Source organism: Engraulis encrasicolus, chromosome 17 (assembly GCF_034702125.1).
Source record: "Engraulis encrasicolus isolate BLACKSEA-1 chromosome 17, IST_EnEncr_1.0, whole genome shotgun sequence".
In the NCBI taxonomy this organism is placed as follows: Eukaryota; Metazoa; Chordata; class Actinopteri; order Clupeiformes; family Engraulidae; genus Engraulis; species Engraulis encrasicolus.
The window spans coordinates 8,684,258-8,699,257 of record NC_085873.1 but is presented as its reverse complement, the minus strand read 5'-3'; the positions used below and the strand labels follow the sequence as shown (position 1 = coordinate 8,699,257).

The 15,000-nt window shown below is 43.4% G+C and overlaps 1 protein-coding gene across 1 annotated transcript in view; it reads left to right on the top strand.

The window, feature by feature from the left end:
- Positions 1-15,000, top strand: part of skap1 (src kinase associated phosphoprotein 1) — a 93,509-nt gene that overhangs the window by 65,870 nt on the left and 12,639 nt on the right. The window contains exons 5-6 of the mRNA XM_063221456.1: positions 13,997-14,074; positions 14,278-14,361. Coding sequence (XP_063077526.1) covers positions 13,997-14,074; positions 14,278-14,361 — 162 coding nt within the window. The remainder of the gene's footprint in view (positions 1-13,996; positions 14,075-14,277; positions 14,362-15,000) is intronic.

Here is a 15,000-nt window from a genome sequence, read left to right as displayed (position 1 = left end):
ATGTGTGAGCGTGTGTGTGTGTGTGTGTGTGTGTGTGTGTGTGTGTGTGTGTGTGTGTGTGTGTGCATGTGCGTGTGTGTGTGTGTGTGCGTGTGCGTGTGTATGTACGTGATTGCGTGCTTTGCTGTCTCAATACGTGCATGCTTAATTTTTAGGTTACACTGCTACCCTGTGGAAGAAGTATAGAATGAAAGGTTCTTGTAAGCGCCTACTGACGTACACTCACGCACATTCACATGGCTACAGTACTCGTCTACAGTACACTCGTATACATCCACATGGTAGTAGAGGAGATGTGAGAAAGGTCAAAGACCTCAGATCCAGATATCCAAGTAGTGTAGTTGTCAGATCCAGATGTAAATTAAGCTTTGCCTTCCTTTCCCTCCTCTCTCCTTCTCTCCATGCCAGGGCTTGACAATCACTACGTTTGCATGATGTTTTTCATTCAGAGTAAATAATTCAGAATTAAATGGTTCCGTCGAGTTTACTTTCATTTTGCCTTTAATTCCGAATTAAGAGGTGTTTACATGACCTTTTCAAAGTGAAATTAAGTGGAATAATTTATTTAGAATTATAGTCAGTTAATTCCGAATTAAATGTCTCATGTAAACGTAGCAATTGTCATCTACCAACTAGCCAAATGCTGTTAAAACTTGGCTGTGACTGTGGTCGTAAATTTGGTCTCGCTAGCCACTTAGCAGGTAGGTTATTATTGGATATGAAACATCGCAATAGGCTTTATTCTATTGCTTGCCCCATGTGCATCAATTGTTTGTGTTTAAGTTCAATGTACATGATGGGGTCTTTTCACTAATCCTCTTGGTTTAGCATGGTAACGAAAGGAACTGTGAGCAAAACAAAAACTGAGTGGCTACTGACTTGGGAAGACCACTAGCCACTGTGGCCAGTTAGCCCTGTTCCATACGTCAATGGCAGAAACACTGTACCAATGACAGATGCATGTACTGGATCTGGATGGTTGTTAGAGCAACCATCTGTGTTCGTCTCTGTCTGTGGTCTATGTGCAAGTATATGTTTGTATGTCTGTCTGTGTGTGACAGAGCCATGTCATGAAAGGTCGTACTGTATGTGCGTGCTTGCATGTGTGGGTGTGTGACAGATTTGGGTGTCTTGGCATACAGGCTCTCTCTCTCTCTCTCTCTCTCTCTCTCTCTCTCTCTCTCTCTCTCTTTTAAATGGAATGGTGACAGCGTTCTATTTGGGTATGAGTCTTGTTAAGTCTTTATTCATTCCGACCATGGCAGTCACGGAACACCGTTTCACACAAGTAAGCATAATATTCTGGAACTTGCTTTAAACCGAATACTGAGATATTCTGTTTGAAAAATAGTGCTTGCATGCAACTGTGCTCTCTCTCTCTCTCTCTCTCTCTCTCTCAATTCAATTCAATTCAATTCAAAGAAGCTTTATTAGCATGACAAAAAATATTTTGTATTGCCAAAGCATTGGTTCAAGATACATTGGTAATGATATAATGAAATAAGTGTTAAAACAAACACACAAATGGATGCTTGCAATTGCATTGATATCAGCAAGAAAAGAAAGCAAACAGAAATGTGTGGGTGTGGATGTGGGTGTCGGTGTGCATAGTGTGTGTGTGTGTGTGTGTGGAGTGGGGGGGGTGTAGTGGCTTTTGTGGTGTCTATGCAATGTCCCTCTGTCTATGGCATGCACTGACATATTTGGCAGCAAGCGTTGCTGTCTGCCCTTGTTGTCCCAGTAGGATAGATAATGATTTGTCTGTATTCAGATCCGGGAAACCCGGGATTACTTGGTTAAATGTATTAAAGTGCGCTTCTCTCTCTCTCTCTCCCTCTCTCTCTCTCTCTCTCTCTCTCTCTCTCTCTCTCTCTCTCTCTCTCTCTCTCTCTCAGTTTGTCTCCAGTTTAAGATGAGAGTCAAGATGAGAGTTCTGCCTATTCATCTCTTTGTCTCTCCTGTTCTGTCTTTCTCTTCCCATTCTCTCTCTCCTCTCTCTCTCTCTCTCTCTCTCTCTCTCTCTCTCTCTCTCTCTCTCTCTCTCTCTCTCTCTCTCTCTCTCTCTCTCTCTCAGTAAGATGAGAGTCGTCCAGTGCAGTGGCAGTGAGTGTGTTAGCTAAGTGTCAGCTCATTTTTAGCGTGTCACGCTGAGCGGCAGTGGCGGCTGCCCTGTTTGTTTTATTCCTGCGCTAACTATTACGCGGGCTTGACCCCGAGAGATAAACGAGGAGAGGGAAGGAGGGATGAGGAGGAAGATGGAAGAGAAGGAAATGGAAAGAATGGGGGGAGGGGGGGTTGTGTGTGTGTGTGCTTGGCCAGGGAGATAGATGGACAGGGATTAAAAGGTGTTAGCGTCAGAGAGGAGAGAAGAAAGACGTGGGGAGAAATGAATAGACAGAGAGAGGGACTGAGTTTGCAACAAAGAGAGAGAGTGAGAGAGAGAGAGAGAGAGAGAGAGAGAGAGAGAGTGAGAGAGAGAGAGAGAGGAAGAGAAATAGTGAGTGAATAAGTGTGTGTGTGTGTGTGTGTGTGTGTGTGTGTGTGTGTGTGTGTGTGTGTGTGTGTGTGTGTGTGTGTGTGTGTGTGTGCGTGCGTGTGTGTGCGTGTGTGTGCTTGTGTGTGTGTGTGTGTGTGCGCGTGTGTGTGTGTGTGATAGAGAGGGGGGGTGGACAGATGAGTGAGAAAGATACTTAAGAACAGACTGGCTGGAAAGAGAGGGAGAGGATGAGAGGGAGAGGCAGATGAGATGGAGGGGATGTGTGGAAGTTGAAAGGGGTTGTTCTGAGGGGCATGTGTGTGTGTGTGTGTGATGTATTGGGGGGCATGTGAATGGAGGTGCCTTGGCTCGGTCATGTCCAGGACAACATGGAGTGATCTGAGGGTGTTGGGACTCTTAACCACTGTGACAGAGACAGAGACAGAGACAAAGAGACAGATAGACACACTCACGTCCATGACAACATGTATCTTGTCCCCTCTCGATACAGCCAGACAGCAGGAGGGATGGGGGCGTGGGGGTGTCGAGTAAGGGTGTCAGTGTTGGCAGTACCCTTGGGTTCCTTCTATGCCATCAGCCATCACTGTGGCTATTACGCCTATACAATAATCTGGCTTAGCCAGGCCGTGCCCTCCTAGTGACGCAACACCTTCAGCGTTGCTACTAATCAGGCCAGGAGCAATACATATATCGTTTCTGAGCCCCTGAAAAAATGGCAACTCCTCACACTTTGTCGGGAAGCAAACAACCATTAGCAAACTAAGGGGCGGGTCAACCGTGCCGTTTGGGAAATGTTAATTCTTATGCTCTTGGTCAGACCAAGTCTCGAAGAGTTATGAAAGTCAATGATAATCAGGCTTAATCTGGCCCACTGTTTTGAAACGTAGCTCAGTCAGATAGCACATCGCTTTCCATTGGATGTTTGATGAGCGAATTGAGCCCTACAGTATGAGCTGTGTTAGACAAATCCATATTTCCAGTCATTTTAACTAAAGGAATGCAAAAGTACTGTATTGCCTTACATTTTAAATTCAGTAATATTATAATGTAAGGGATTACTTTACTTAGGGATGACAATATCATGTGAGAAGTACTGAATTACAGTTTTTGAGTAATTTTAATTACTGTACATACTCTTAACTTTTAACCACTCTAACAATTTGTGTGTGTGTGTGTGTGTGTGTGTGTGTGTGTGCGTGCGTGCGTGCGTGCGTGCGTGCGTGCGTGCGTGCGTGCGTGCGTGCGTGCGTGCGTGCGTGCGTGCGTGCGTGGGTGCGTGCGTGCGTGCGTGCGTGCGTGCGTGTGTGTGTGTGTGTGTGCAGGTGTTGTCTTGCAAATGGCTGAATGGATGATATAACTACAATACATATAATATGACTATACTGTATGTAATATGTAAATCAGGTGGTTGATCAGACTCAAATTTCACAAATGTAATCATTCATATCTTAATCTTTTTGTTGTTTTGCAGATGAGGTGAAAAAAATCGCCTTTTTCACCTCACGTCCCCTGATAGGTGTGTGCGTACTGTTCAGCACATCCATCAGTATTACTAAAATAAATCTGCCGGCCCGATTTGCTTTAAATTTTCATCCAAGGTTCTCCATAACCTCTGAGGTGCTCCAAGATGATGACCTCAGTCCGGATGTGAATCCATCATACCCTATAGCATATATATTTCATAAAGACATCAATGTTTGATGAGACGTGTTAAAATTAATCCTGTGAATTTGAAAAATACATTGTCTTTACTTTAGATATATCATTGAATATATTCTTCAGTGCCTAGGGCCTACAGATGTTTAAGTCTGTATTTATAGAAAAATTACATGCACCCCCTCATCTTTTTCTCCCTATCACACGCACACACACACACACACACACACACACACACACACACACACACACACACACACACACACACACACACACACACACACACACACACACACACACACACACACACACACACACACACACACACACACACACACACACAAAATTACATGCGCCCCGTCATCTTTTTCTCTCTATCTCTCACATGCACGCACACATGCGCACACACGCATGCACCCTTGCATTCACACATGACGATGTTGGTCTACTCAGTGTTTATGTTAGCATGCTTGGCCTTCAGCAGATGTGCAGCTGTAAGGGAGAGTGTGGAATCCTGGCCGCTCTCTCTGTCATCAGTACCCTGTGCAGGAAGGCCCCTTCAGCTTAACTAATGTCCCCTAAATCGCTCGTGTCATCCCAGGGACCGCACCGCTACTCGTCTCTTCCCTTACCCTTCCCTTCCCCTCCTCTCGTCTCCTCTGCCCTCCCTTCTAGTGTGGTATGAGATGTCATTCCGTAGGATTTTGATGCTAAAATTGATTTTATTGCTTCATTTGCTTCATTTGAGGTCCTACTATTGAAACATGATGGGTTTTGAATTTTCTGCCCCCGTTATACCTCTCCTCTAGGGGGCGCTTTCTGGCCCTAGCCAGTATAGCTACCGAACCCATATATCTACTAATAATTATCACATTTCCACAATCTTGGTGTCAATTACAGGGTTATTGATGATGCTGAGTCCATTTATGACAGTTTCATTATGGTCAGAAGTTGCTATTACACATATTTTGGAGATTTAAAGGCTATTTTGTCCACATACAAGCCTCCTGTGGGGGATATAACTACTATGGCATCAGTCACATTGGATCTGTGCACATAATATAAATAATAAATATTTCAATTCTATTAGGATCAGTATTGTGAGAAAATGATAGGTTTCAAGCTTTATGACCCCTTTATACCCCTCCTCTAGGGGGCGCTTTGTCACCTCGGCCAAGATACATAGTGCAACCATAAATGCAGCAATAAAGATCCTATTTTCACAATAATGGTATCAAATTAGGGGTTATGGAGGATCCTGAATCCATTTATGACAGTTCTACTGTGATCAGAAGACTCATTTTTAGGTTGAGGCCACCTGTTAAACAAAACCGTTTAACAGAAGATAATAACTGTCTAAATGTGTGTATACACCAAAGATGACAATGCTACCAGAGCAACTGAAGTCATTATTTCTCTATGGATGTTTATATTGGCACTGACTATCAAAGAATAATTGGACTCGAAAAAACTATTAGAACAAGGTGTTCTGCAAAACATGAACGAGGCTGGCGAGTTTTGTTCACCTGATTTAAAAAACAAAAAAACAAAAAAACAATTACAACTGTAATTTACAAACTTAAACTTCTAGAAAAACCCCACTGGACAGAACACCTTCCATGGCACAGTGGTTGTAAAGCAATCAAAGAGATAAATATTTACACTAGATGCTGTCAACCAACTCCTTGTCATCCCTGAGGAGCTCCTGTCCCCATATCTCAGGTTTGATGTAAAACACTTGCAGCAACCAATCATCAGGACCAGGCCAGTTCGATTTACAACTTTCAAACAGAGACATGTGAACTACACTGTTTCCAAAGCCTTTACTCATCATACATGGACACTTGCCAATTAGTTAGCAACAGATCCAACCAACACCACAGAAAGTGAGAAAGGCACACACATGAGAATGAGCAGCAGCAGCTAGGCACAGAAGAGGAAACTGACCATGATGCTCTCATTCTGTCCATAAATGAACAAACACCCAAAAATCCCAAGAAATTGGTTGTATGAAGTCATCCATACTTGCTCCACCAAATCTCCACTGATATCCCAGCCATTTGAGACTCAAAGAAGGGAACTCTCGTCACCTTTGCTCTTGCGTGCTCTTGAGATTCAGCGGTCACTGGGCAATGGTGACTGGATTCTGAGAGCAGGTGTTTTGCACATAGGTATGCAGTGTTTGCTGCACTGTTTGCTCTTGGGGGAAAACAATTGATGGAAGAGGCATTGTATGCTCCATTGAAAGTGGTTCATACTCTTCAGCAGCTCTCCGTGGAATCTTTGGTGGGAAAGCACACATCTGGGCCCTTGAATATCACATCCCAACTAGCCTGGCTATTATTGTGATGAGATTTGATGCCATTTCCTTTGATGCAATGTCCTGCTCAGTCCAGTTGCATTGCAATTGCAGAGTAACATCTAGGCCTTTTATTTGGAAAATACCCAACCTCTTCAATCAGGAGAAGACACTAGAGTTTGCTCAGTTTCTTGTACAACACCTATAAGAGCAAGTGGAGAGTCTTCAACATATCATTAGTGCTTGTTGTCCAGTGGACTGGGAAGGTTATCTGGCTGTCATGAGGAACCTTATCAAGTACTTCTTTGCATATGATCTGCTGAATTATGCTCGCCTCATCGCAGTCCATCTTGCTCAGATTAATGCTCTGAAACAAGATGATCCTATGTTCTACAGTAAGGTGATTTTGTTGCGGCCAAATCAGAGGTTCCCTTCAGTCATTCGTTCACAGATCAGAACCTAGAGTAGGAAGCTCAAGTGTCATGGTGGGAAAGTAGGACTGAGTGAAGATGCCACTGCCTTTGTCTTGTCACCACAACACCACATCTTGCTCATATTGTGATGCAGTAATTGTATCGCTCCCCGCAATCCAGCAAGTCTGTGCAAAGTGAACACTCCCAGCTTAGGTGACATGTTGCCATCAGATCAAGGGCAAAAGCTGTGAAGATGCATAATTCAATTAAGCTCTACTGCACTGGCAATTCATTTGCACTTCAGTCTCCTCTTCAGAGAAAGGTCCGAAATAGTTTGAACATTTCATTCAGGAGAGACTCCGGAGATACTTTACTTCCTTATTACACATGGAAGCAGGCTTGTGAGCTTGTGCCTAAACTAGAGGAGACAATTGAAAATTACTGCATAAAATGTAATTTGTACCATGCTCCCTGTGCACTATAGATGTACCTCTCTATATCCCAACTGCTGAGCCTCATGCCTGCTGTTGAAAGAGCTACAGGTGAAATGCTGGTGTCCCTTCAAATGACTGACAATACACAAGCTGAACCAGAGTTCTAATTGTTGATGCTATGGTTGCAACTGGAGTTTAGTTTGATCATATCTTGAAGTGACTTATTTCCTTGTGCCAATTTGCACCTGCTTAACAAGTGAAGCAGCACTCCTTAATGACCAGCACTCCTCAGTGATCAGTTGTTTTCTTAGTGTCTGCCCAATAGAAAGAAGTGGTGTGGTTTTTAAGGAAGGGATTTATGTTCAAGCAGGCTGGTTACTATTCATGTTCATGCATTTTTTATGAATTAGTTGATATTGCCATTACAGCATATGATCTTTTTCAATTCGAAACTGTTACTTCAAAAATGGTTACTCCATGGGGCCTTTAACTCCAACCAAAAAGGCACTATATTAAACACAGCTACTGTTGTTGTTCACATACAAATTACACAGTTGGTCAGCATCAACTTTCTGAAAGCACACAACCCCCTCTGGTTAGTTGATATTTAGTCTTTATTTCAAGGGGATCCTGGTATATTCATTTTTAATCGTGTTATTGACCAATCTCATCAATTAAAGAATGACAATTCTTGACCTCAACCTAAAAATGAGTCATAACAACTTCTGACCACAGTAGAACTGCCATGAATGGATCCAGGATCCTCCACAACCCCTAATTTGATACCATTATTGTGAAAATCGGATCTTTATTGCTGCATTTATGGTTGCGCTATGTATCTTGCCCGAGGTGACAAAGCGCCCCCTAGAGGAGGGCCATAAAGGGTCATAAAATTTGAAACCCCTCATTTTCTCACAGTATTGATACTAATAGAATTGAAATCTGTATTATTTATATTATGTGCACAGATCCAATGAGACGGGTGCCATAGTAGTCATACCCCCCACAGGAGGCTTGTAGGTGGACAAAATAGCCTTTAAATCTTCGAAATATGTGTAATAGCAACTTCTGACCATAATGAAACTGTCATAAATGGACTCAGCATCATCAATAACCCTGTAATTGACACCAAGATTGTGAAAATGTGATAATTATTAGTAGATATATGGGTTCGGTAGCTATACTGGCTAGGACCAGAAAGCGCCCCCTAGAGGAGGGGTATAACGGGGTCAGAAAATTCGAAACCCATCATTTTTCAATAGTAGGACCCCAAATGAAGCAAATGAAACAATAAAATCAATTTTAGCATCAAAATCCTACGGGAGCTGTTTTTCAGACAATTCATACCACACTATTCCCCTCCTCTCGTCTCCTCTGCCCTCCTTTGATGCCCCATCCTGCAACTTCCCACTCCATCCTCTTCTGTCCCCCTCCTTTGCTCTCCTTCCCTCCTCCTCTCCTCACTTCTCCTATCCCATCCCATCCTCTCCACTCCGTCTCTCTCATCTCCTCTCCTCTCCTCTCCTCTCTTCTCCTCCCCTCCTCTCCTCCTCTCCTCTCCGTTTCTCTCCTCTGCTCTCCTCTCATTTTTCCTCCTCTCCTCTCATTTTTCCTCCTCTCCTCTCATCTCCTCTCCTCTCCGCTGCTTTCCTCTCCTCTCCTCTCCGCTGCTCTCCTCTCCTCACCTCTCCTGTCCTATATTCTCTTCTCCTCTCCTCTCCTCTCCTCCCCTCTCCTCTCCTCTCCTGCCTTCCCCTCTCCTCTCCTCCCCTCCCCTCCTCTCCATTTCTCTCCTCTCATCTCCTCTCCTCCCCTCCTCTCCATTTCTCTCCTCTCCATTTCTCTCCTCTCCTCTCCTCTCCTCTCCTCTCCTCTCCTCTCCTCTCCTCTCCTCTCCTCCTCTCCTTTTCTCCCTTTCCCTGCCTGCTCCTTTCCCCTGCTGACAGACTGATTGCAGAGCTATGTGACCTGAGTTGTGTTTTCACATCCACAGCATGCATGGCATTCCTGTCACTGTGCTCAGGCAGACGGTTAAGATAGCTAGACTTTTCCCCTTTCCTGCTCCAGCCTCTACAATATTTTTTTAGCTAAACTGTAGTCTGCAATCTGCCTTTATTGCACTGCTTTATTGCACTCAGGCAGTAACTGTTAGTCCTCAACAATGATTGTGGCTTAAAATTCAAGCTCACATTTGCATTCATCACAAAGTTGTAATTCATTATAATTAATTCTTTGTCTCTCCTGTTTCTCCCTCAGCTTTTATAAGAGTCTTCTTAGGCTCAAATTTATATGTGTGTTTGCCTTTGTGTCCCCTGCACACACTGGTGCAGTTTGTGTTTCGTGACTCTATACACCACTATCAGTTGAGGGGGGAAATTGTGCACATCCCAGGAAGAGGTACTGGACAAAGAAGTGAGGAGTGGAGTGAGGCGTCCGAACACATAAAATCCTTTTTTCTTTGATCCTTTATTCCATGGCAGGATTGAGTTTCGACCATTGTCTTCATCTGATGAGGACAATGGTCAAAACGTAATATAAGTGTGCGGACTTCTATACACCACTCTGTATGTTTGCCTGTTGGTGGGTCCTCAGGTCCATCAGAGACCGGTTTGCTTTTCTGTTTTAGAATGATTTGTAGTAAAGGCATTATATCCTCTGTGCTGCTGTAAATTATTTATTTATAAGTGTTAATGTGTTTGTCTGTGTCTGGAACTTTTTGTTTGGCTGCCATTTGGAGCAGGACTGCCTGGCAGAGGAGATTAGTGTCAATGGGACAAGTGTTGTATGCTATGTTTATGTCCTCAATTGTAAGTCACTTTGGATAAAAGCACCTGCCAAATCATGTAATGTAATGGAATGCAATGGAATGCAATCCTGGATAAATGAAGGTTAAATAAATAAATAAAAAGCTCACAGTCCTGTGCATCAATGGAAAGCACTCTAAAGAAAGGAGAATGGACATTTCTTCCTTTCCTTTCCTTTCCTTTCCTTTCCTTTCCTTTCCTTTCCTTTCCTTTCCTTTCCTTTCTAGCATGATCTTCACATTAACATCCATTGCACTCAGAAAGTTATTTTCTTTTGTAGGAGGTTCTAAGCTCTCTGCTTTCGAGAAGGGCTAAGAGTACACCAAGACGCCATTTGGGCAGATACGCAGTTAGCAGAAAAGTGCCCTAAAAGTAAATTTCTCCTTTTTCTGTTTGCTTTTCTGTTTTCTGTTCCCAACAACTGTCTGAGCAAGGCTGTGTTAATTATCTTTTTTTTAAGTATTGTTTGGGGCTTTTTAGCCTTTGTTACTACAGGACAGTATGAGAGGAGACAGGAAACGATTGGGAGAGAGAGATGAGGCAGGGCCGGAAAATGACCCCGGCCGGACTCGAACCGGGGTCCCCGTGGGCATGCAAGCCCAAATGTGGGGGGCTTAGCGCGCTGCACCACAGCGCCCCCAATTATCATTTTTAAATGTAGATTCTATGCCTGTCTTATTGTAGTGAAAGAAAAAGTTTTGATATGGTTAAACTATGGTAGTCTGTCTTGAACATGTTGACTGCATTTATAGAAATCGTGGACCACTTGAGATATTTTGCGGACCACACTTTGAGAACCACTGTTCTAGCATGATCTTGACATTAACATCCATTGCACTCAGAAGTTTCTTCTAGGATGTTCTAAGGAGCTCTCTGCGTTCGAGAAGGGCTAAGAGTAGACGCTCAAGAAGACGCCATGTGGGCTGATGCGCAGTTAGCGGCAAAGTGCCCTAAAATGAAATCAAACTCGTCCCCCGAGGCTCTTACTGTAGTCCATCCATCTAATTTATATAAGAACATTTTCGTGCCCACTGTATTTATGGGTGCACTCTATCCCCCCTTTACCTTGATAATTTATGGAAAACACTCGGTGCTGCTGCTTTTGGAGATTAATGGCGTATGGCTTTAATGCATGACGAGCATTTACATTTTACACCAGGGCTGGACTGGTCATCTGGCCTGCAGGGCATTTTCTAGGTGTGCTGACAGTCCTAGGGGGGGCAATACTGTTTTTGTTGTTGTTGTTGTTTTCCCCCAAGAGACTGGCCCACTATAAAGATGGGGCAGCCCATTGGTCAATCTTGGACTGAGCCAATCGTAATACAGTAGAAAACAAGGGGGACTGACTGTATGAGGGGCTGGTATACATAAAAAACACACCCGGGCTGTTCTTTTGGTCCCAGGCCAGCCCTGTTTTATACCGAAATGATGTGACAGCGCTAGGCTGTCGTGAATCATCCCCCCACAATGTTAATTAATCCCTATCAGCGCCATACAGGAGCGTCTCCCTGTGTTACACAACTCCATTAAGTCTTATTTAACGCAGGCGGGTTGGCGTAAACATAGATGGGGAAGGCATTAAAAGCGGGGGCCGCGGCAGGTGGAAGGTGGAGACATTACATTAATGAGGCCCATGATGAAAGGTGGTGCTGTGGGGGTGTGGGGGTGCAGGGCTGACATACATGACTGAGGCTTAGTTAAAATCACCTGAAGGGGCCTCTTGGCTCAATACATACAGTGTAAAGGGGACACAATTCTGGGCACCCGGGCCCGGGACAACTGACCCGTTTGTTCCTCCCCTTTTTGGTGGACCTGTGAGTGTATGTGGGTTGATGGTCGGGGTTGGTAAGGTTGAGAGGGGAAGAAAAAAAACCCGACCATCTTGAAAACCCGGGCTTGCTGGAGGATCGCATACTGAGAGGGCTGCACTGTTAATTACAGACATGTAATTATGGTGGGCAGGCATTTATCAAAATGATTTTTTGCACCAATGTTTTTGGCGTGAACTTTACGCTGTGTTTACCAACTGTACACCAGATGAAACTCGGTGAAATGAATGAGCCTCCATGAAATTAAAATGAAAATAAATTCTTCGCTCACAAAATAATAAATAAATGACCAGATTGTTTTTATGCTACAGATGTTATTTTGTAGATAATTGATGATCTCATGATAGGTGTTTCAATGACAAAGCCAATAACTAAAACCAATAAAATGTTACATTGTGTGATTCTTACCATCATTGTCAGCAGATGAAAAGGCATAAATCTTGGACTGAAAGTTCCACCCCTCTTTCTTTTTCACAAGTACCATCTCTCGCTCTCTCATTCTCTTTTCATCTTTCTGTCTGTATTTCTTTTTTTTCTTTCCCTCTCTCACTCACTCTCTCTTCCTCCATATCTCATTCTCTTTTTATCTCTCCATTTCAATGTCTCTCTCCATCTCGTTGTCCCCACACTTCCACTGCTGAATTCATCATTATTCCATGTCTTATAGTCTTTCTGCATGTGCCTGCCTGTCTCTGCACCCCCCTCTCTCTCTACCTCCTTGGTAATGGTTAAAAGTTGCATCAAGGTGGAATACATGTATTATCATTTGGTCAATGATGTGGAGACATTTTCAAGCATTTGGCGTGTTGGGGGTTAACGGGGAACTGATTATGAATATATGGGGGTGGGGTGGGGGGGGGGTTGGTCTGTTCTTGGGCAGTGGCTGTACTGTGCTAATGTATGATGGGTGAATGGTGTTAATAAAGACATTTTAAAGGTATCTCTCTACCTCCCTCCCTCCCTCTCTCTCTCTCTCTCTCTCTCTCTCTCTCTCTCTCTCTCTCTCTCTCTCTCTCTCTCTCTCTCTCTCTCTCTCTCTCTCTCTCTGCCCTTCCCCACCGCTCCGTGCTGCATAACTTTGCTCTACAGCACCACTGTAACTATTGATCAGAGTTCCAGTCCAAAGTTGCTGAGCCGTATCTGATCCAATCAGATCGTATTTGATCCCTCCTCGTGTCAGGGTTGTTTCAAGGTATTTCGTGGCCCTAGGCTAAGACATACTCTCCAACTAGCCACCCCTTATTCTCCTCTAGCTATTGGGCAGGGACCATCTTGAGACAATAGTAGTAGCATTTTTACCTTTGCCAAGGAGGTTATGTTTTTGGTCACATTGATTTGTCTGTCTGTTTGTCTGTCTGTCTGTTTGTCTATCACCAGGATAACTCAAAAAGTTATGAACAGATTTTGAGTTGAGTTATTGGAAATGACAAGAGGAAAAAGTGATTCAATTTTTGTGGTGATCTGGCTCACGGTCCGGATCCAGGAATGTTTTAAAAGATTCTTCACCACTGCGGGATAGGACGAATTCTGACATTCCATTTTGTAACTCCACAAAAACAAGGTAGAGAGCCTTGAAAAAAAATAGGGTATAACATGTCAGATGTTCTATCAAACAGCTTCCTTCGCAGGGGCCTGCACTCTCTGAGTGCATTTTTGGTTTGGTCATTGAATTTCGGGAGGTGCTGCCAGACTCACAACGATGCCATTGCAAGTACACAACCAGTAATTACCAGATGGCCTTCTTTTCAGCTGGAGGCCCTTGGCAGTTGCCTAGTTTGCTTGCCTGGTTGGGACGGGCCTGCCGTTTTAAGATAATGCCGTTATGGATTTCCCATTGAAGTTTTTAGTGTACTACATTGCAGAGTTCTGTTGTTTAAAGACTTTTAATTGAAGTCAATGAAATGCACAGAGCCTCAAACGGAATGTTTTCATTGATTACGGTATTTGTGCTGTGTGCATTATACGGTATGTATACAAATGGAGAGACCTTATTTGGCCTCATGGTATCCTGAATTGTTAACTTAAAACTCTGAATGTAACAATCAATCTAATTGTGTTTTTCAGATAAGGAGATACCCGCGGTTGCTGCACAGGAGCTGAGTAATATATTGAAACAGGGCTACCTGGAGAAGAAGAGGAGAGGTACAATGCTACACTAATAACATACTGTATACTCTACTGCTACTAAATATTTCTCATTGCATGGCAGAAGCTTGTTAGCAAGCACTATACTGCCAGTAGAATTGTCATTAATCTTAACTAAAATCTATTTTTGAAGATCTTTTTGGAATGTGTGGGTTTTGACTGTTTGTGGTATAAAGTTGAATATTCTTCTCCTTTCACAGACCATGGCTTATTTCGAATGGAGTGGCAGAAGAGGTGGTGTGTCCTTAGCAACACCATATTCTACTACTTCGGGAGCGAGAAAGGTCAGTATTGTCAGAGAGAATAGCAGAGCATAGCATAGCATAGCATAGCATAGAATAGACGTTAATGTGTTTTGGCCTAAGCGCACAACGTATTCTATACTTAAGTAGGCCTGCGGTGGGATTCAAAGGCCCACAGACTGTAAGAAATCATGTGTCTGGGTAATGTACTTAGTCCACACCGCCCCAGCCCCGATTCTGGAGAGACCTTTCCTGTTGTTCTCCTTAAGTGCAACCATCATTTAACATAATCTTGAAGTAACAGATGCTCCTGTCCTTGAAGACAAAGATCTATTTGTATCTATTTTGCTGGCTAGCTCTTCCTTGCACAGTTGCTTGAGTGCTTTATTTACAAGGGTACACAGTACAATCACATGGCCATTTTTTTTGTCATTGTCTGTGTTATGTTGTGTGGCTGTTGCAGTCACTGACATTTTGCCATTTGCTTTTTTCTTGCATGCTAGTGGTGCAGATGGATCAAGCTTAGTCTTTTTTATTTTTGTTCTCAGTCTTTCTCTGTGAACACAGGAAAACAAAAAACCTCAGTGTTGAATTAGCTTCCATATAGTTTGCTTTAACACTTAAACACTTTTCCACATGCTCATAGTTTAAATGAGCGCCAAGTAACCCTGACTCTGTGCG